Source organism: Paroedura picta, chromosome 2 (assembly GCF_049243985.1).
Source record: "Paroedura picta isolate Pp20150507F chromosome 2, Ppicta_v3.0, whole genome shotgun sequence".
In the NCBI taxonomy this organism is placed as follows: domain Eukaryota; kingdom Metazoa; phylum Chordata; class Lepidosauria; order Squamata; family Gekkonidae; genus Paroedura; species Paroedura picta.
Window position 1 is genome coordinate 130,406,299 of NC_135370.1, and position 21,964 is coordinate 130,428,262.

Here is a 21,964-nt window from a genome sequence, read left to right on the forward strand (position 1 = left end):
ATGTCTTTCATTTCTAGTTTGTAAAGGCAAAAAAGTATTTAAAAAGGAGAACAACTATGTTATTTATGTTTTAATTAACATGGTCTTATGTACTGTTGTTTGTTTCTGTAGCTTCTGCTTAAATGGAAGCCACCTCTGGGAGCTGGTTGGTCTCTACTGACGTAGGCTTTGTATAGCAGTTGCATCACCTCAGGAGATTACCATGAGTGGAGGAGGGGAACAGCCAGATATTCTTAGTGCAGGAATCTTGGTGAAAGAAAGATGGAAAGTGGTGAGTATATTACTTCCTTTTTAAAAGTATGATGTTGCTTAGCTTTGTAAGTCCATAAAGAGCTGCCTGCTCACCCACATTTACCTATGTTAATTCTTTCTGGCATGTTTATGGTCTCAGACATTAAAGAACAGTTGCACTTTTCTGATCTTTCTCAGGACGCAGCTTCCCTTGGGCAGTCTTATGTGCTACAGGTGGTTAAGCATATGATTATTTTGTCGAGTAAATTAAATAGAATGTTCCTATTAACAGAACTTTCTGTTTAGAAGTTGTATGCTATTTCATTCCTGTGTAATAAATGAGAAGTGGCCTGACAACTGGAAGCAGGGGAAAATATTCTTCCTATGTAGTAGGGTTGCCAGGATCCAGTTTTGAGTGGAGAAACTGACAGTCTGACTACAAAGAAGTTTGAAGAAGAAATGTCTTATTCTGGTTAATATATAATGCCCAAACATTGACCTGCTAAAAGACATGTTTTCACAGCTTTACTCAATGGCCTTGTACTACAACTAGCAAGAAAGCGCATTGCAACCAGGAATGCAATAGGCGCTAGAACCCAGGGCATACCAGCAGGCGCAGATCTCTCTCTCTCTCTTTCTCTCTCTCCCCCTCCCTCCTGTTGCAGCAGGAGCCATAGAAGGTAAACAGAGCTGTTTGTAGCAGGGAATGAGGGCTCATTTGGGCAGCTCTCCCTCTCCCTCGCAGCAGGAGCCATAGCAGTTAATCAGGGCTGGTTTGCGATTTGGCAAGGCTCTCTGTCTCTCTCTCTCTCTCTCTCACGCACTGGCTTGTGCAGCATCTGAGAGCAAAGTGGCTAGCGTCCAGGGAGGGAGAGCAGGAGCTGTAGGTGCAGCCAGGACACTCGGACAGTCAGGACAGGTTCTACCCCCAGGGCTGTTTCACAAATATTAAGAGGAACAATGGATAAGGATATAAAGATGTTGCAGAATTAAAGAAGTTTCTTCTTCAGACTTTGTTGCCAATCTGTTAGTTTCTTTGCTCATTTGCCAGTTACAACCACTCACAGGTCACTTTCTCTATAAGGTTCCAATTTTAGGCAGGACAGTTCCATTCCTGCTGCCATTCAGTTGGATGGTGGGGGGAAAATGAGGAGAGATGGGGTAGGTGTTAATATATGGCAGGACCAGAAGTGACATCATCATGTCCAAGCAATGCTCTGGCAGTTAGTCAAAATTCTGTGGATAAAACATAGCATTTGGCTAAATGCTAGAGCACTGCTTGTGATGTTGCTTCCAGTCATGCCAGAAGTGACATCACTGTGTTTCTGGTGACATCATTATGTCTCTGATGAGGGCCCCCTAACAGATCAGTCGCCCACTAGTTGCACATTAGTTTTGGATTTTATCTATAATACAGGAAGGTTACAGATTAGAGTTTACACCACAACCTCCTTGCTACCCAGCTTCTTCTTCAGTGGATAACCCATACCTGGAACTAGAGCTTTTTAAGTAGGCAATAGTTGAACAGTTTCCAGATGGACTTCATTCCAGGTTTCATTCCAGATTCTTCCTAGTTGATAAGAAGGATGGTGGGCATAGGTCCATTTTGGATCTAAGAATATTAAATGAGTTCTTAACAATTTCAAAGCAGAATTGTTTTGCTTTCTTCAGTAATCACATCCTCTGCCCCTGGTATATGGTTCTCCGTTCTCAGTTTGAAGGATGCATGTTTTCATATTTCAATCCATCAATCTCATAAGAGGTTCTTATAGTTTGGTTCAGAGTTGATCCAGTACACATCTGACTATAGCACCCAGGGTTTTCACCAAGTGTAAGGCTGTAGTTGTAGTGCATTTATGCATGGAGAGTTACTCTATATTCCCATATCTAGACCACTGGTTTATCATTTGTGATTCAATGAAGAATCACCTCCAGCTTACCATTTCAGCCTTTATCTGGTTAGGCCTAATAGTCAGTTGGGAAATATCTTACTTTGAATCATCTCATCTCGCCCTCCACGCCGCCGGCGGTCCACAGCCTGAAGAAGGTTGCGGACCACTGGGCTAGTGAATTTAAAAGTTTTGTAGTAATGGAAAAATGCACAATAATAAATATTCTTATTTCTTACAGTTGAGAAAGATAGGAGGTGGAGGGTTTGGAGAAATTTATGATGCACTTGACTTACTTACCCGAGAGAACGTTGCGTTGAAGGTCGAGTCAGCTCAGCAGCCAAAGCAAGTTCTGAAAATGGAAGTAGCTGTGCTGAAAAAACTGCAAGGTAAGGCAGACCCCCCCCCAAAAAATCCTTGTACTATAGAGTGCTAAATATCAGACACAAATTCTTGATGCTGAGAGATTAAACTCTACTGCCATTTTATACTTGCCTGAGAAAAATCAATAATAGACTAATTGTCGATGTATAAAATTGTGCTATTTTGATCTGTACTGATAACTCAAATATTATTGGTTAGGAAGATTCCAGATGTAGGTACATGTCAAGTGTAAGGATTGCAGTGCTCTATTACAATATTAATTATGACTAGCTTCAAAGCCTGTTTCTAAGAATGGCCCTGAAAGGGCCCCCTCCCCTGGCCCCTGGCCAGGCAGGTTAAGGTGGCTTTGGGCCGCAGTTCACAGCCAGATCAAGTGGGGCAAGCGGGGGCTGGGCAGCTTGTTATCAAGGCTGGGATAGAGCTCCTTAGCAGGCAGTCAGCAGGTCGGGAGGCTCTCATTAGCAAGCCCTCCACCACGACCCTTTGCCCAGGGCCTCTCCACTTACCTGCTGCTGGCTCCAGGCACTGAGGTGTCTGAGAGCAAAGAGGCTAGAGTCCAGGGACGGAGGGCAGGAGCTGCAGGGGCAGGGCCAATCAGGGCAAAGCTGGCTGCACACTGATTGGCTGTATTCTAACTTGGACAGCTGGACACGTCCCACCCCCCGGCTGTTTCATAAATATACAGAGGAGCAACAATGGATAAGGATGAGCTATCACTATGATGCATTTTCAAATAAAGCAAATAAGATTTGAAGTACAGTGTGTGATATGGAGGAAGCTGGATTGTGTTGGGATGCAAAAAAGCTCCTGCGTCCCTTCTGTAATTATTGGTTGCACAAGTTATTTCCACAAATATGTTTGACAAATCAGTTTAAATAAGTGTAGATACCACAGTGAACTTGGCACAAGTCTTGGTGTTTCTATAATTCCTCTGACAAAAGCAAAAGAGCAGAACTGCCCAAACAAGTTGGAGATGAAGGGGGAAATCCGTTCTGTTAACAGGCAGATTGCAGTATAACAAACTCAACTGAATACCTACCATTGTCCATCTTTGGGAATGACCTTAAACAACTTCCAGAGTTGGCTGATATGGATAGGGTGCTTGCTTCAGTGAAGCCAACCACCTGCCCCATAGACCCCTATCCCTCATGACTCGTGAAAATGGGTGACCCAAGGGTTAAGGGACCTCTCTGGGAAATAATAAACTTTCCCCTATCATCAGGAACATACCCAGGGAGCTTGAAGAAGGCAGTGGTGCAACTCCTGCTGAAGAAGCCATCTTTGGATCTGTGTAACCCTGCCAGTTACCACCAGTCTTTCATTTAGCTTTTCTGGGCAAGGTCATTGAGCGAGCAGCCACAGAACAACTGCAGGCATTCCTAGAGGAAGCATTTGTCCTGGATCCATTTCCAGTCCAGATTACGATCAGTCTGGGGTAGCTAGTGTTGCAGAGTTCATCAACCTTGTTGAATAAATTAAACTAAACATTTTAATTGAATTTTGAATAAATGTGTAATTAAATGTTATTGTTTTGATTTTTATTATCTTTCTTAGTGCAAACAGCTATTTTGAAAAATGCTTTTTATAAGGAACGGTGTATTGGGAATGAGTTTATGGAACCAAGGGGGTGGTGGCCCAAAAAAGTGTTCTAGATAAATAAACAGATTTTGAGAAATACAGGTACTGGGTAGCATTTCAGGGCTAGAGAATGGATATGTACATTTTCCAAAGGAAAAAGGTAAAACCTCCCCAAAGAACACCTTCAACATTTTTGTAAACTGTTGGGTACTGATGCATGGAAGGAGAGGACTTGCTTTCATTTCATTTATTTTTCTCTTTGTTCAATGGACTGCAAGAGGACTTCTGTAGATCTACAGAAAAGTCCTGTTTCTTCTTCTTCGCACATTAAGTGAGATACAGGTTGGCTTTGTTATCCCCTGCTATATAGTCCCACATGAACTGTGGGTTTTCCTCAGTTCCTGTTCATATGATGCTCAATTGGACTTAATTGTATATTACATGTGGAGACATTGCATGTCTTCAACCTCTCTCTCCCCCATTTTCCTAACCTAAAACAGTTCCAGGGCAATTTGTTGTTGTTATGTGCGAAGTCGTGACCGACCCATCGCGACCCCATGGACAATGATCCTCCAGGCTTTCCTGTCCTCTACCATTCCCCGGAGTCCATTTAAGTTTGCACCTACTGCTTCAGTGACTCCATCCAGCCACCTCATTCTCTGTCGTCCCCTTCTTCTTTTGCCCTCGATTGCTCCCAGCATTAGGCTCTTCTCCAGGGAGTCCTTCCTTCTCATGAGGTGGCCAAAGTATTTGAGTTTTATCTTCAAGATCTGGCCTTCTAAGGAGCAGTCAGGGTTGATCTCCTCTAGGACTGACCGGTTTGTTCGCCTTGCAGTCCAAGGGACTCGCAAGAGTCTTCTCCAGCACCAGAGTTCAAAAGCCTCAATTCTTTGACGCTCGGCCTTCCTTATGGTCCAACTTTCGCAGCCATACATTGCAACTTGGAAGACCATAGCCTTGACTAAACGCAGTTTTGTTGGCAGGGTGATGTCTCTGCTTTTTAGGATGCTGTCTAGATTTGCCATAGCTTTCCTCCCCAGGAGCAAGCGTCTTTTAATTTCTTTGCTGCAGTCCCCATCTGCAGTGATCTTGGAGCCCAGGAAAATAAAATCTGTCACTATCTCCATTTCTTCCCCATCTATTTGCCAGGAATTGAGAGGGCCGGATGCCATGCTCTTTGTTTTCTTGATGTTGAGTTTCAAGCCAACCTTTGCACTCTCCTCCTTCACCCGCATCAACAGGTTCTTTAGTTCCTCTTCACTTTCTGCCATTAAAGTGGTATCATCTGCATATCTGAGGTTGTTGATATTTCTCCCTGCAATCTTGATCCCAATTTGTGACTCCTCTAATCCCGCATTTCTCATGATGTGCTCTGCATACAAGTTAAATAGCCAAGGCGACAGTAAACAGCCTTGCCGAACTCCTTTCTCAATTTTGAACCAGTCAGTGATTCCATGTTCAGTTCTCACTGTTGCTTCTTGACCTGCATATAAATTTCTCAAGAGACAAATAAGATGCTCTGGTATTCCCATCTCTTTAAGAACTTGCCACAATTTGTTGTGCTCCACACAATCAAAGGCTTTAGCATAGTCAATGAAGCAGAAGTAGACATTCTTCTGGTACTCCCTAGCTTTCTCCATGATACAGCGTATGTTGGCAATTTGATCTCTAGTTCCTCTGCCTCTTCGAAATCCTGCCTGTACTTCTGGAAGTTCTTGGTCCACATATTGCTGGAGCCTAGCTTGTAGGATTTTGAGCATAACTTTGCTAGCATGAGAAATTAGTGCAATGGTACGGTAGTTTGAACATTCTTTGGCATTGCCCTTCTTTGGGATTGGAATGTAAACTGACCTTTTCCAATCCTGTGGCCATTGTTGAGTTTTCCAAATTTGCTGGCATATTGAGTGTAGCACTTTTACTGCATCGTCCTTTAAGATTTTGAATAGTTCAACTGGAATGCTGTCACCACCACTAGCTTTATTGTTGCTCAGACTTCCTAAGGCCCATTTGACTTCACATTCCAGGATGTCTGGCTCCAGGTCAGTAACTACCCCACTGTGGTCATCAGGGATGTTAAACTCGCTCTTGTATAGTTGTTCTGTATAATTTTGCCACCTTTGTTTAATCTCTTCTGCTTCTGTGAGGTCCCTACCATTTTGGTCCCTTATCATACCCAACTTTGCATGAAACGTTCTCTTCATATCTCCAGTTTTCTTTAAAAGATCTCTGGTCCTCCCCATTCTATTGTTTTCTTCTATTTGTTTGCACTGTTCATTTAAGAAGGCATTCTTATCTCTTCTAGCTTTTCTCTGGAATTCTGCATTCAGTTGGGTGTATCTTTCTCTTTCTCCCTTGCCTTTCACTTCCCTTCTCTCCTTAGCTATTTGTAAAGCTTCCTCAGACAGCCATTTTGATTTCTTGCATTTCTTTTTCTTTGGGATGGTTTTAGTTGCTACCTCTTGTACAATGTTGCGAACCTCCGTCCATAGTTCTTCAGGCACTCTGTCTATCAGATCTAATTCCTTAAATCTATTTGTCACCTCTACTGTGTATTTGTCGGGGATATGATTTAGTTCATACCTGAGTGGCCTAGTGCTTTTCCCTACTTTCTTCAATTTAAGCCTAAATTTTGCAACAAGAAGCTCATGATCTGAACCACAATCAGCTCCTGGTCTTGTTTTTATTGATTGGATAGAACTTTTCCATCTTTGGCTGCAGAGCACATAGTCAATCTGATTTCTGTGTTGACCGTCTGGTGATGTCCATGTGTAGAGTCGTCTCTTGGGTTGTTGGAAAAGAGTGTTTGCTATGACCATTGTATTCTCTTGACAAAATTCTACCAGCCTGTGCCCTGCTTCATTTTGTACTCCAAGGCCAAACTTGCCTGTTATCCCGGTTATCTTTTGGCTTCCTACTTTAGCCTTCCAATCCCCCATGATGATGAGCACATCATTTTTTGGCGTTGCTTCTAGAAGGTGTTGTAGGGCTTCATAGAACTGATCAACTTCATCCTCTTCAGCAGCAGTGGTTGGGGCATAGACCTGGATCACTGTGATGTTGAATGGTTTGCCTTGGATTCGAACTGAGATCATTCTGTCATTTTGGGGATTGTATCCCAAGACTGCTTTTCCTACTCTCTTATTGATTATGAAGGCTACTCCATTTCTTCTGCGAGATTCTTGTCCACAGTAGTATACCTGATGGTCATCTGAATTAAATTCACCCATTCCTGTCCATTTTAGTTCACTGATTCCTAAAATGTCGATGTTCAGTCTTGTCATTTCTTGTTTGACCACATCCAGCTTGCCTTGATTCATGGATCTGACGTTCCAGGTTCCTATGGAATAAAAATTTTTACAGCATCGGACTGTCTTTTCGCCACCAGTTACTTCCACAACTGAGCGTCCTTTCGGCTTTGGCCCAGTCGCTTCATTCATTCTGGCGCTACTTGTACTAGCCGTCTGCTCATCCCCAGTGGCATATTGGACACCTTCCGACCTGAGGGGTTCATCTTCCGGCGTCATATCGTTATGCCTATTGGAACTGTCCATAGAGTTTTCATGGCAAAGATACTGGAGTGGTTTGCCATTGCCTTCTCCAGTGGATCACCTTTTGTCAGAGCTCTCAGCTATGACCTGTCCGTCTTGGGTGACCCTGCACGGTATAGCTCATAGCTTCACTGAACTACGCAAGCCCCCTTGCCACAACAAGGCAGCGATCCTTGAAGGGGGTGCACTGTTTAGAGTTTGGTCTAAATATAGGAATCAATTGTGGCCCAAAATCCCATACTGGGTGATGCCACAAGATACATTATTTGGTAGGGAAAATGGCACTCAAAGGATTATTTAAAATATAAAGATCTGTTAGATTACTCTGAACAGCAAATAAAATTAAACAGAGGGAGGATATTGCAGTAGCAAGTGGTACTTGCAATTGGTTTCTATATAGACAATTATATGAAAAATTCAAAACTGATATACAGATTTATCAGTTTGAAAATGCAAAAAATTGGGCTGATATATGTATATACGAACAAGAAGAAAAATTAATTGCAAAGATCTACAACATGTTATTTTTAAAAGATACTAAGAAGGAAGTAATAAAAGAATCAATAATTCGCTGGGCAGAAAATTTAGGGCATACAATTAATCTTCAGCAGTAGAAAACGAGATATAAAGTTCATATTAGTAATTAATATGAGGGGAAATTATTATAAAATCCTTTATAGTTGGTTCTTATATGCCGCTTTTCTCTACCAGGAGACTCAAAGCAGTTTACAATCGCCTTCCCTTTCCTCTCCCCACAACAGAAACCCTGTGAGATATATGAGGCTGAGTGAGCCCTGATATTACTACTTAGTCAGAATGGCTTTATCCGTACTGTGGTGAACCCACGGTCACCCAGCTGGCTGCATGTGGGAGAGCGGGGAATCAAACCTGGCTTGCCAAATTAGAAGTCCGGCTCCTAACCACTATACCAAACTGGTTCCAGCAGACAAGCAGCAGACCTGGCAGTGATTGTGTGGAAGCGATGTGTATGATAGTTTCTGTATTACTGACTGATGACTCTTGGGGCCATTCCGCACAGCGCTAATGTTGCCGAAGTGTTACCATTGTGTAATGCTATTTATTTTGCATTATTCACAATGTTGTACACAATCTGCAACACTCCTGCTTCATTGTCGCGATTTTTGGGGAATCTAAAAATCCAAAAATCCATAAAAATGGATTCCCCCTAAAAAAACCACTTGACTCTTGAGAACAACCTGCAACACATCCAAAAGACATGTGTGTTCTTCAAAACAGCGGTAGCAAGCATGTCCCTCCCTAATCGCTCGCACCCGAGCTTCGCACCCGAGCTTCAAAGCAATGAATCAGTGATGCTTCTATGGCTGAAATCCCTCCACAAGCAATTGTCCATAAAGTTTCCGAGCACAATACAGCCCCCTGTTCGACACTGCATTAATTTCGGCCAGAAATAGCACTGGGGGGGGGGGATTTCTTTAAAAAAATTCAGAACGTGTAAACGAATAAGCGGCAGCTCCAAAGCCAGCAAAAAAAGGTCTTTCAGATACATCAAATGAACGAATATGCGTTGCTACTGGTCTTTTTGTGTTTTTAAAAAAACGTTTTTAAAGGGAAACACGAACACAACAGTTAATTGGCTGCTCTCTTTGATTGACGGCTAGGGGAGGAAGGAAGCACGGAAAAATATTGCCTTCTTTGTTGCGATTTCGGTGAGACCGGAAACTTGTGCGTTACGATAGCAGCGGTAGTGGGAGAGCCTTTTTTTCGATTGAACTGGCTGTGTGCGTTACCGAGACCTGCCGCTTTTGCTTCCAGCGCTTTTCAATAGTGCTCAGACTTAGCGAAATGGCCCGTTGTGCGGATTCTGACTCTGGCCTTTGCTCTAGAACTCTACTCTTGGATTACTTTTCGTCTTGAAGCCATGAGTGTATTTTAACTGGTATCTGATCTTTGGAATTGGATTTTGACTACACTCTGGACTTTTGCCTGCCCCAATCTTGAACTGGGACTAATTAGTGCTGTATTCAGGACAGTCTCTATCTCATGGATTTCCTTAATGTTCTACCATCCAAATACTAAGGGGCTGACCCTGCTTACCTTCTGAAATCTGGCAAGATGGGACTAGCCCAGGCTATGCAGGTCAGGGTTCCTTTAGTTGTACACTGGCATTAATTTTGACCAGTCATCTAGTACTATGTAGTATTCCTAGTAACCCCCTGTAATTCTACTTTTTGCCATTCTAATTTTAGGAATCAGAAGGAAGTATACCCCATATTCATAGAATTTGGAACTATCCTATCTGTAAAACTGCAGAGGATTAAGTGCATATCAACTGAATCATCCATCACACTGTTATGATTCAGCTATGTATAGACATCTGCATGAATAATAACTTACTGAGTCCCATAAGAGACTGCAATACCAATCTAAATTCAATCCTTCCCTTGTTAACAATGTTGACACATGTTGAATAACCACGGCTTTATGGACATACATATTTATAGCAATTTTTTTCATTCTCCCTTTATGATCTGATTAAAAGTATCATTACCTATCATCTGCCTACAATCACTTCTTTTAATGTTTTATATTACCCAAGACTTTCTAATATGACTACTTGTAGTAAAACTTTTCTTATTTATCTTAGCAACCCACTCTATACATTTTGTATGAAACAAAAATAATTTTGTGACATTTGAGTAAATTCAAGATGCAAATGTTCAAGAGATCTCTATAATTGATATTTACAAAAGAATTAATAAATTGTATAATATACTTGTAAGTTCATCATAGTAAAGCAGAATGAGTTAAATGAATAAGGTCTATTTTCTAATACATATTCCAACCTGCACTCATGTCAAGGACTCCAAATGGTACAAAAGATAAATATGAATAATGATTTATCTGCAAAATAATTTCAATGTAGAAATTGTTTATATGTTCTATTAGTGAATTGGTAGAGGAGAAGAATTCCTCGTTTTTCAACTGACTTGTTTTCCATCTCAGGCTATTATTTTTTAAAAATCAGGGCTGTTATCCTTTAACACAGTGGTCCCCAACATTTTTATCACCGGGAACCGGGTCAACACTTGACAATTTTACTGAGGCCTGGGGGGGGGGTAGTCTTTTGCCGAGGGACGTCGCCGCCACCTGAATCCCAGCTACACTTGCTTTCCCGCCGGCGCACCCCTGAATTTTCACCGCCTGCCGGGAGGCGCTGCCAGCAGCAGCTGCACAGTACCACGCCGAGGGGGAGCCCCAGCCATGGCGGCCACTGGAGAGTACCAACGCAGGATCAGCCCTAACCATCCTAAAGCATCCAAGAAAAGTGTGTATCCAACCTTTGCTTGAAGACTGCCAGTGAGGAGGAGTTCACCACCTCCTTAGGCAGCCTATTCCACTGCTGAACTACTCTGACTGTAAAAATTTTTTCCTGATATCTAGCCTATATCGTTGTACTTGTAGTTTAAACCCATTACTGTGTGTCCTCTCCTCTGCAGCTAACAGAAACATCATCCTGCCCTCCTCCAAGTGACAACCTTTTAAATACTTAAAGAGGGCTATCATGTCCCCTCTCAACCTCCTTTTCTCCAGGCTGAACATCCCCAAGTCCCTCAACCTATCTTCATAGGGCTTGGTCCCTTGGCCCCAGATCATCTTCGTCGCTCTCCTCTGTACCCTTTCAATTTTATCTACGTCCTTCTTGAAGTGAGGCCTCTAGAACTGCACACAGTACTCCAGGTGTGGTCTGACCAGTGCCGTATACAATGGGACTATGACATCTTGTGACTTTGATGTGATGCCCCTGTTGATACAGCCCAAAATGGCATTTGCCTTTTTTACCGCTGCATCACACTGCCTGCTCATGTTTAGTTTACAATCCACAAGTACCCCAAGGTCTCGTTCACACACAGTGTTACCTAGAAGCATATCCCCCATCCAGTAGGCATGCTTTTCATTTTTCTGACCCAGATGCAGAACTTTACACTTATCTTTATTAAATTGCATCTTGTTCTCATTTGCCCATTTTTCCATTGTGTTCAGATCTCGTTGAACTCTCTATCTTCCGGAGTATTTGCCAGTCCTCCCAATTTGGTGTCATCTGCAAACTTGATGAGTAGTCCCTCCACCCCCTCATCTAGATCATTAATAAATATGTTAAAAAGTACCGGACCGAGCACCGAGCCCTGAGGTACCCCGCTACTAACCTCCCTCCAGTCTTATGAAACACCATTGACAACAACTCTTTGAGTGCGGTTCTCTAACCAATTCCCTATCCACCTAACTATCTGAAAATCCAGATTGCAGTCCTTCAACTTATCCATCAGAACATGGGGAACCTTATCAAAAGCTTTACTAAAATCCAAGTAAACGGCATCAACCGAATTTCCACGATCCAGCAAACCTGTTACTTGGTCAAAAAAGGAAACCAGGTCTGACAGGACCTGTTGGAGACAAATCCATGTTGACTTCCTTGGATCACCAAATTGTCCTCCAGATGTTTGCAGATCGCTCCCTTTAATATCTGCTCCATTATCTTCCCCACAACAGAGGTCAGACTCACTGGTCTGTAGTTTCCTGGGTCATCCTTCCTCCCTTTTTTGAAGATCGGAATAACGTTTGCTCTCTTCCAGTCCTCCGGGACATCTCCAGTCCTTAAAGAGGTTCCGAAGATAATGGATAAGGGCTGTGCAAGTTCTCTGGAAAGTTCTTTGAGCACTCTCGGGTGCATTTCATCCGGCCCAGGAGATCATACTGTTCCTAATTTTCTCTCCCTTACTTATTTATTTACTTACTTATTTATTTATTTTTGGACTTGTATACCGCCATTCCCCGGAAGGTCTCATGGCGGTTCACAATAAAACATTAAAATCACAATAAAAACCCCACAATTCCTATATCCATTTACAGTAACAACAATGATGGCATTCTAACCCCTCCATCCCCTCAGAGAACGTACCATCGATATCATGAGAGATACCATATATTGGTGGGCATGAGGTGTGCTGCTAATGAAGGGGGGCTGTTGGTACTGGATTTTAGTATTAATTGTAATTAACCTTTCCTAATCTGATTTTTTGTGACAGTGCTTGCTTTTAAGCTTCGCTATCTCCATATAAATTCTATTGCAGTTATTTCTATTGTTTTCTGAGGGATGCTAAATTCTATTTACGACTTACAGCAAAAAATGGATTTCATGATAGACTGTTTCTGTATGTGAAAGATGGAAGGTGTACAGCGGCATATAACGTGTCACAAACAGGCATTGAATCAAATAATTTTATTTGATTTATTACATTTTATTGATGGAAGTTACTGCTTCCTTTTCTCTTCTCATGCCAATCTTTTACTGAGGTCATTGGATGGGAGAGAGCATCTCCAAGAATAAATCAGCTATGAAGGTATTTTTTGTTTGAAGGCACAGATAAATATGTTCATTGCATTGTCTTGTTAGCTTTCATCCCTAAAGAACGAAACCACAATGATGTTCAAACATGTCCTTGTATTATCAACCCTGTGGCAGATGGCACAGGATAAATGAGCATTCTAAGCAATGTGTGGAATATTGCTGTGATTCACTCCATGCTTGGAAGGCTTAGAATTTAAACCATGTGTCAAATAAGAAAAGAAAGATGACAGAATTCTATGAATGAGTATTAGTTTGGCATAATGGTTAGGAGCCAGCTTGGTGTATTGGTTAGGAGTACAGACTTCTAATCTGGCGAGTCGGGTTTGATTCTGCACGCCCCCACATACAACCAGCTGGGTAACCTTGGGCTTGCCACAGCACTGATAAAGCTGTTCTGACCGAGCAGTAATATCAGGGCTTTCTCAGCCTCACCTATCTCTGTTGTGGAGAAAGGAAAGGAGATTGTAAGCCGCTTTGAGACTCCTTCTGGTAGAGAAAAGCGGCATATAGGAACCAATTCTTCTTCTCCTATTCTAAATAGGAGTGAATGAATAATTGGAAAAACCAAGAGATTAATGAGAATAGGAAATTATGGCAAAAGCTTTATTTTAAACACAGTTGATTTGCAAGATGGAATGTTGTTATTCCCTCAACCTCCGATTTGGCACCAGGGGATGCTTCGGAGGGAGAGGATCCCCTGGGGGCCTCGGGGGACCCAGATGTCTCTGACCAGGAGCTGCCTGATCACCCAGAGGATGAGCAACCTGGGACCAGCCAGGCTGGAACCCAGCCGTACTACATTAAACCCTTGGACAAGGCAGCAACCAGACTTACCAGAGGAGCAGCACTGAAGGCCCCAAACCAAGACCCCTGCAAGTCTTGGGCATATGCTGGAGCGGCAGCAAAGGCAATCTATCCTGACAGCTGTCTGAAGATTAGCATACTTGGCAGCTTGCTGTCAGGGTAGATGGGGTCCAGCTGCAGCTCTTTCCACGGATGAGGATTAGATCCAGCTGCAGGCTATCTGGCTGAAGGCTGCCCACCTGGTTTCGGCTATTTCAGCAGAGCCTTTAGGCTAGGCTCTTTGTGGGGTCAACCCATGAATTACCCTGCCTGTCTCCTAAGACTCCTGTTCCAGTTCACTAGGGCAAAGCTGTATTCCTGGGACTCCTGGCTTTTTGACCTTTGGCTTGTCTGATGTTCCTGTTCTAGCTCTTCAACCCCTGGCTTGTCTGACATTCATGCTGTGGTTAAATACATCCTCAGCCAAGAAGCTAAGACCAAATCGAGATGCAAACTCAGAGGTCAAGTCCAGTCCAAAGGGTCTAAAAGCCTAGGGAGTCAGTTCACAAGGGGGAGGGAAACAACCTTAATGCTGGGCCAGGAGTGTTTCCCAGAGAGAGTGCCAAAGCCATAACATGGTCGAGTAGCTGGGGAGCACAGTCGAAAGTCAGAAATGGAATCAAGAAACAAGCTGAGGTCAGGAGCTGGGAACGAAGTCAAGCCAAGCTGCAGTCAGGAATGAGGAATGAAGTCAGAAGCCAGAACTGAAGTCAGGAACCAGGAATCAGTTGAGCAGAACCTCGCCATAGCGAACCAGAACACTGAGTGTCTAGGAAGATGGGCAGGAAATGCACATGTTGCACCAATGGAACCTTGCCTCAAGTTTCTCCTAAAGTACACCAAGGCTAGGTAAAGTAGCCTTCAGCCAGAGGGCTTTCAGCTGTGCCTAATCCTGATCTACTGACAGCTGTCAGATTTGCACGCCATCACCTTGACTGTCACTCTGGTGAGTTCTCTGGGCTTGATGGGCCCTTCCCTCTGGGTCTCATCGGTGCTGGCTGGTAGGGCTGGGTAGAAGCCTGGCTGGGACCAGTCCACTCATCATCTAAAGCAGTGGTCTTCAACCCCCGGACCGGGACCGGTCCATGAATCAGTCGGTACTGGGCCGCAGCTCCTCCTCGTCCTCCTCCCCGGCTGCTGCCTAGGGGCTGCCCTGCTAATCTGCCGCTGGCTCACCTTTGGTGCTCTCCAGTGGCTGCCTAGGCGTGGCACTGCGCAGCTGCTGCTGGCAGCGCCCTCCAGCGGCCGGCAGGACGTCAGGGGCGGCAGTGGGAAAGCAAGTGGAGCAGGGGCTCAGGCGGTGGCGGCGACATCCCTTTGCAAAAGACTACCCCCCCCCCGAGCCTCAGTAAAATTGTCAAGCGTTGACCGGTCCCTGGTGATACAAAGGTTGGGGACCACTGATCTAAAGGATCTGGCTGGCACCAATCCTCAACATGATCCTCCATGGCAGGGTCTACAGGCAGCACGAGGGGTGTGCTTGGCACAGGCAGAGCTCCTGGGTCGGCCACAGCCTCTGGAATGCTCTCCAGCAGCTCATCAGGATGTGCAGTAGGTGCAGCCATGACAACTGGGTGTGGTCTTCTAAGAATGGAATTTTTTACAGGAACCTTACCTTTAAACTTTCATCTATTTACAGAATGATCAAAATGGACCCCCTGTAATTTTGCTGAAGTCTGATTGGCGCTATGTATTGCCATGTAATGTTTTCCTGAACTGATGATAGTAATGCAATTCAGAACATCCTTGTCCTTTTTTGGAACAATATTCTGTCATGTATCTGAGATCTATGGTAACACAGTCATACTTTATAAAAGTATTTCCATATGTTGCACCATTTGTTCTTCTGCACTGCGGATACTATTTTCCCAAGCTTTCTGTTCTCTACAGAGTTATTTACAAACATAATGTCCATCATATCATATCCTGGTCATTAATAAAACACTCAGGACCTGATGCAAAGCCTTGTTATTTCACAAGAATTATTCCTCCATAATTTGCAATTGCTATATTAACACTTACCTGAGGTCTGTCTTTTCATAAATTCCATAATCATTGCAAAATAGCATTTTCTAATCTGGGCTATCCTAGATGGCCGTAAGTTTGAACAGAACCAAAGCTAAAATAGAAACTGTTATCTAGGGCAGTGGTCCCCAACCTTTTTATCACCGGGGACCAGTCAACACTTGACAATTTTACTGAGGCCCGGGAGGGGGGGGTAGTCTTTTGCTGAGGGATGTTGCCGCCACTGCCTGAGCCCCTGCTCCACTTGCTTTCCTGCTAGCGCCCCTGACTTCCCGCCGCCCTCTGGGGGACCCTGCCAGCAGCAGCTGTGCAGTGCCACGCCGAGGGGGGAGCCCCAGCCATAGCGGCCGCCGGAGAACACCAAAGGTGAGCTGGCGGAAAAGTGGCAGGGTAGCAGCCAGGGAGGAGGACAATCCAGGGCCCGGTATCAAGTGATCTACGGACTGGTACCGGTCTCTGAACCGGGGGTTGGGGACTGCTGACCTAGGGTATTATAGCCATACTTTTATGACAGCCTCTTTTCAGGCTGCTCAGAATTGTCTATTTTATTGATCAATTTAATTGGGTGGTATGAAGTTTTAGTCGCATAATATTGTTGGAAAATACTTTGTAGATAGGCTTTGCTCAGTGCCATGCTTGAGGCTGGAAAAAATCTTATCCAGATCAGAGTAGTTTGTGAGCTTTTTTCCTTTTTCATATTATATATATTTTTAATTTGTGATAAGTGCAAAATACAATCCTGTAAATAGTGTTAAATACAAACATGTGCTGGTCACAGAAGATACGGTAATGTTCAGTGGGCCAGGTAAGGGAAAAATAAATTAGACACTAATTGTCTTGTCTTACAAATGATTTATCATTGGATACAACAGGTCAAATCCAAAGTAAAATATCTCTCATGTATAATCAGTTGCTGGCTGAGGAGGTCTGCTTTGTGCATTCTGCTTTGTGGGTATGAATCTTGAGGGTCCCGGGCCCCTGGGAAGCATGCGTGGCCTTGACCAGGGCCAGGGCCTTTTCGGTCCTGGCCCCCGCCTGGTAGAATGAGCTCCCAGAAGAGCTGGGGGCCCTGCTAGAACACTGAGTTCTGCAGAGCCTGCAAAACAGAGCTCTTCCACCAGGCTTTTAGTTGAGGCTGGGCCGAATACCGGGTAATAAGACACAGCCGGTAACAGAAGATTGGAGACTAGGGGACTACAATGAAATTATGTGTCTGCCATCTTAGTTGAGTTGTTTTTATCTGTTTATTGTATTTTATGGGTTTTCATAATATTTTATATATTGTGTGCTGCCATGAGCCAATTTGCCTGGGAATGGTGGGATAAAAGTCTAATAAATAAATAAATAAATAATAAATAAAATATGTCATAGAGACTTGGCTTTGGCTAGACAGTTGTGCCCTATCTGTACTGGCTACCAATTTAGTGTTTGAGTGCAGTACAAAGTGATAGAGTATATACTTTATAAAGTTCTAAGCATACTGAGGAATGCTCAGTATTGTGTGTATCAGTCAACAGTAAGATAGCATCAGAGGCAATGAGCATGTTCTCAATTTAGGAGAGTGGCTGCTGGGAACAGGTTCTTCTCCATAGAGTCATCTTTTTATATATATATATAGCAGTATTTTTATTTTATTTTCCAAAATTAAAGATGATACAGTACGAATAATCTACATTATTAATACAGAAAAAATAGGTTATGCTCTTCATTTGATACACTTAATTCCCCGTTTCAGTCCCCTTTTAGATTATTTTCTTAAGTAATTCAGATAAGGGCCCCATTGTTCTTGAAACGCCTCTTCTGTTCTTCCATTGACTAACAGTGTCAGTTTGGCCATCTTGGCAAAGTCAGCTAGTTTGTTCAACCAGTCTTCTATCGAAGGTAGTTCTTGTGTTTTCCATTTCTTGGCCAATTCTAGTCTTGCTGCCGTCGTCGCGTAGAAGAATAAACTTTGTGTGTGAGTTGGGAGGCACTGCGGAGGTATACTTAGTAACATAGATTCAGCTTTCATAGGAAATCTAAGACCCCACATTTTCTGCATAATGGTGTGCATTTTTGCCCAGAACTTGTAAACTTTTCCACATCTCCACCACATATGAAAGAAAGAACCTAGTTTATCATCACATTTCCAGCATTTGTTATCACCGTTTTTAGCAATTTTGGCAATAACTGTTGGTGTCACATACCACCTGTAAAACATTTTATACCAGTTTTCTTTACGTATTTGACTATTAGTATACTTAGGTATTCTAGACCATACTAGTTCCCATTGTTCCATTGTCACATTTGTCTCAATATTTTGCATCCATTTAATCATACATGTCTTAACCCGTTCCATTTCCGTCTCATAACTTAATAACAGTTTATATATTTGGCCCTGCAAGTGAGGCTTGTCTTGGATTACCAAGTTTTCAAATTCTGGTATTGGAGCCTCTAGATTTAACGGTTGCTGAAACTCTGCTTTGAATCTAGATAGTAATTGGTTATACTCTAACCATTGAATTTCTACTCCTTCTTTCTTTATTGTTTGTATATCCTTAAACTTGCTGGTTTTTAATATTAAGCCTTTGTACTGGAGACAAGTCAGCCTTTTCTGTTGAGCTTTACCAAAATATGCTTCAATTGGCGATTTCAATATTGATGGTGCTGGAGATAGTCTTTTATTGTATCTTGACCATACGTTCAAAAGTCCACTAATCCAGGTGTTTGCTACTGCTTTTTGTTTTTGTTTTCCTGCTGGCCATAGTCTTTCATGAAAGCTGTTACCCATGGTTTTTCTTTCAAATACCAGTTCTCTTGAATGCGGTTCCCGTACCCAGTCCACTATGTATGTAAGTGCTGCTGCATCTTTGTATAGTTTTAGATTAGGAACACCTTGACCTCCTCTCTCCTTCACATCCTGAAGTATTTTAAAAGCAACTCTTAGCCTTTTTCCACTCCAGATAAATTTATTGATCACTGATTGCCATTTTCTCCATAGAGTCATCTTTGATCCTTCATCCCAGAACCCTATGCCAGGCACATTCTTTCCTAAACTTTAGATGCCATGAAAATACATTTTATTCTCCTGTTATTTTGTGTTTTATTGAATTTTCGTGCTTGTTTAAAATGTTTGGGTTTTATTTCTGCTAAGTTAAACCCTATGCTGCTTATATGTTTATTTTTATATGTGGCTATATTGAATTGTTTTGAATATTGTCTGCTGATATTACCGTTTTAATGTTTATTACTGCTTACCATTATCTTATGGTATCTTATGATCTTATCTTTGTTTGCTGCCTCCTTACAGCTCTGAAGTGGTGTGTAAACTGTTTTTAGCTGGAATCTCTCCCCCCTACACACACACATGGTGGTTTTATGTATGTTGGGGAAGACTTATAAGTACTTGTAGTTTTCCCTAATGCAAGTAAAAGTGTTTTGTACTTTTGATTTTTGGTGGAAAGTGGTGAAGGAGGAAATAATTCTGTAGTTTTTCTTTTCTCTGCTTCCCTTCTCCCACAGTGTGGTCCTGGTACCAGCATTTTGTTAAAATTAAAGGACTGGGGAAAATACACCACATGTTCTCTTCTTGTTATTCCACCCTTAGGCAGCTTCTTGCCTAGGTCTGTATCATGCATTTTCAAGAGGCATAGAAAAGGTTCTAATTATGCAGCTGTAAGAAGGCAATATTTCTGTTCACAGTAGAAGCTAAATTTTCCTTCCCTGTATCCTTCTGTCTTGTTAATTAAGGCATTAATTTTGCTTTTTTAATATGGAAGGGAATGAGAAGCAAAATGTGATTCTTTAGGGATTCTTCTAGTCATGCAATGTGTGTGTATTCTTCCAAAGTCATGCAATGTGTGTGTGCATCTTGTCTAATTTCTTTTTCTTTTTAATATGAACTCTTAGAGTGTGTTTGTCTGAGTTTGTTTAAATGTGTATTAAACCTACAGCCTACACATTTCTGCATTTGATGCATTAGGCATGTCTGCCTACTTTTCAGGCCTTCTCAAATAGCATAAAGGATTTGTTTTATTTTATTTTCTATAGGAAAATGTTTATAGTTTGCCTTTTTTGTTTGAAATAAATTTTGCTAGTCAGTACTCTCTTTTTTGTTTTAATTAGACAAGTCAGTACAATACTAAGTTTTGCCTTGGCTGTATATAAATAGTGCCATTGCAATTTCTTTCTTAATTGAACGTCAGTTTTAATAAAAAGCTAAATTTAAAGTTTGTTCTCAAACTAGAGAATTATTACTCCAATTAAAACTGACTTCCTGCGGCAGCTCTGATTTAAAATGTCTCTGTTACACTGGGAAGATGGAGTAAGATGCAGTAAAATATAGCCATTTTAAGAATGCTGCTGCATCTATAAAATATATTATAAATGTTGTGCTGCAGTCTCATTAACTGCACAATGGTGCATTTTGGGAAAATAATGCATGCTGTATATTTTTTAAACTCCAAAGTTGTTGTATTTTAATAGATTCTGGAACATATTAGTTTTATTGGGTAAATTCACTAACATAGACAGTTTTAAACTATTACAATTAGAATATTTTAAATTTTGAAACGGATTTCTGAACAGGTAAGAATACTTGATCAAATGGCTTGACATATTCTGTATTGTATCCCAGCATATAATTATGACAGCTTTGGAAAAATGGAAACTGGAGCTTGTGAGAAAGATTTCATCATTGTAGTTTCTTGACTCTGGACTTTTACACACTGAGAAGTTTTGGATAGTGATACACTATTTATTTCATGAATAATGATTTGGAGAAGGACTTAAGCAGGATAAAGGAGACACTGAAATTTAGTCTTGTTTGAAGACTTGCTTTCATACAACTTTAAAGGTCTGTAGTAGCTCCTCAAAATGTAATTTATGAAAAAAAGTAATTTTATACCCTTTTCCTCTCCTTAGGGAAAGATCATGTTTGTAAATTTGTTGGCTGTGGAAGAAATGACAGATTTAACTATGTTGTCATGCAGTTGCAGGTGAGTTTCTTACATTCTAACGTCATTGTCTAAATAAGTGTTCCCAGACGTTCTGGTATAATGAACCACAAGTCAAAATGTATTTGGTATGATGACCGACTTAAAAAAAAGAGCATGCGCAAATCAGTAAAACTGTACAAGCCTGGTATCAGTTCCATTCCCTGGAAGAATCATAGAATCAGAGTTGGAAAGGGCCATACATGCTGTCTAGTCCAGCTCATTTATGTTCAATGCAGGATCAGCCTAGAGCATCCAGGATAAGTATCTGTCTCCAAGCCCCAGATCGTTCTCATTGCTGTCCTCTGAACCCTCTCAACTTTGTAGGAAGAAGGAATGTGTGCACATGAGAAACTGCCATGGAAAATTGCTTGAAGGTGCAGGTTTATCACTGTTATTGAAAACAGTAACTGCTGAGAAACACCCAAAACATCATTGGTGATTCCAAAGGCTACCATGGAACTGAGAGGAGGGAAGAACTACTAAGGCTTGCCTCCAAAAAGCATACATTTCAATCAGTTCTGAGCTCTCCATGGGGATGGCAATAGCAAGTCTTGCCTTTGCTTATGAACATAAGAGCCCTGATGAATTAGACCACAAGTCAATCTGGTCTAGTATCCTGTCTCACACAGTGAACAACCGGTTCCTCTGGATGGCAGTCAACAGGGCAAAGAGGCTGAAGCATTCCCCTGATGTTGCCTCCTGGCCCTGGGATCCAGAGGCTTAATACCTCTGTATGACTGATTACACAAGGGCCAGGAAAGGTGGCCTGCTTACACATGATGCCGGTGCTGTCCTAGCCCCCTCCCAGCCCTGGCCTGTGTTAGGGCCTCTGATGGCCAGCAGCAAGGGAACATGGATTCTTTCACATTCCCTATATTGCTGTGGCAACCATCAGAGCCCCAGGTGGTGCAGGCCCGTGCACAAGAGCAGGCCCCCCACCTGTGGCGTCACCGTGGGGACATGAAACATCCTGTTCGGATTTGCAGTGCTGCAAAACCGAATGGGGTGTTTTTATCCCCCCACGATGGTGGGAGACTGGCATGCTGCTCTCCCACCATCATGCAGGGGTATCCCCATGCCCCCCTGTCCTCCTGCTGCCAC

At 42.4% G+C, this 21,964-nt stretch overlaps 1 protein-coding gene across 2 annotated transcripts in view; it reads left to right on the forward strand.

The window, feature by feature from the left end:
• TTBK2 (tau tubulin kinase 2) overlaps window positions 1-21,964 on the forward strand; it is a 95,567-nt gene that overhangs the window by 17,109 nt on the left and 56,494 nt on the right. For both annotated transcript variants that reach the window (XM_077322732.1, XM_077322733.1), the window contains exons 2-4: window positions 112-271; window positions 2,362-2,509; window positions 20,790-20,863. In XM_077322732.1, the coding sequence (XP_077178847.1) occupies window positions 203-271; window positions 2,362-2,509; window positions 20,790-20,863 (291 nt within the window). In that variant the 5' untranslated portion in view covers window positions 112-202. The remainder of the gene's footprint in view (window positions 1-111; window positions 272-2,361; window positions 2,510-20,789; window positions 20,864-21,964) is intronic.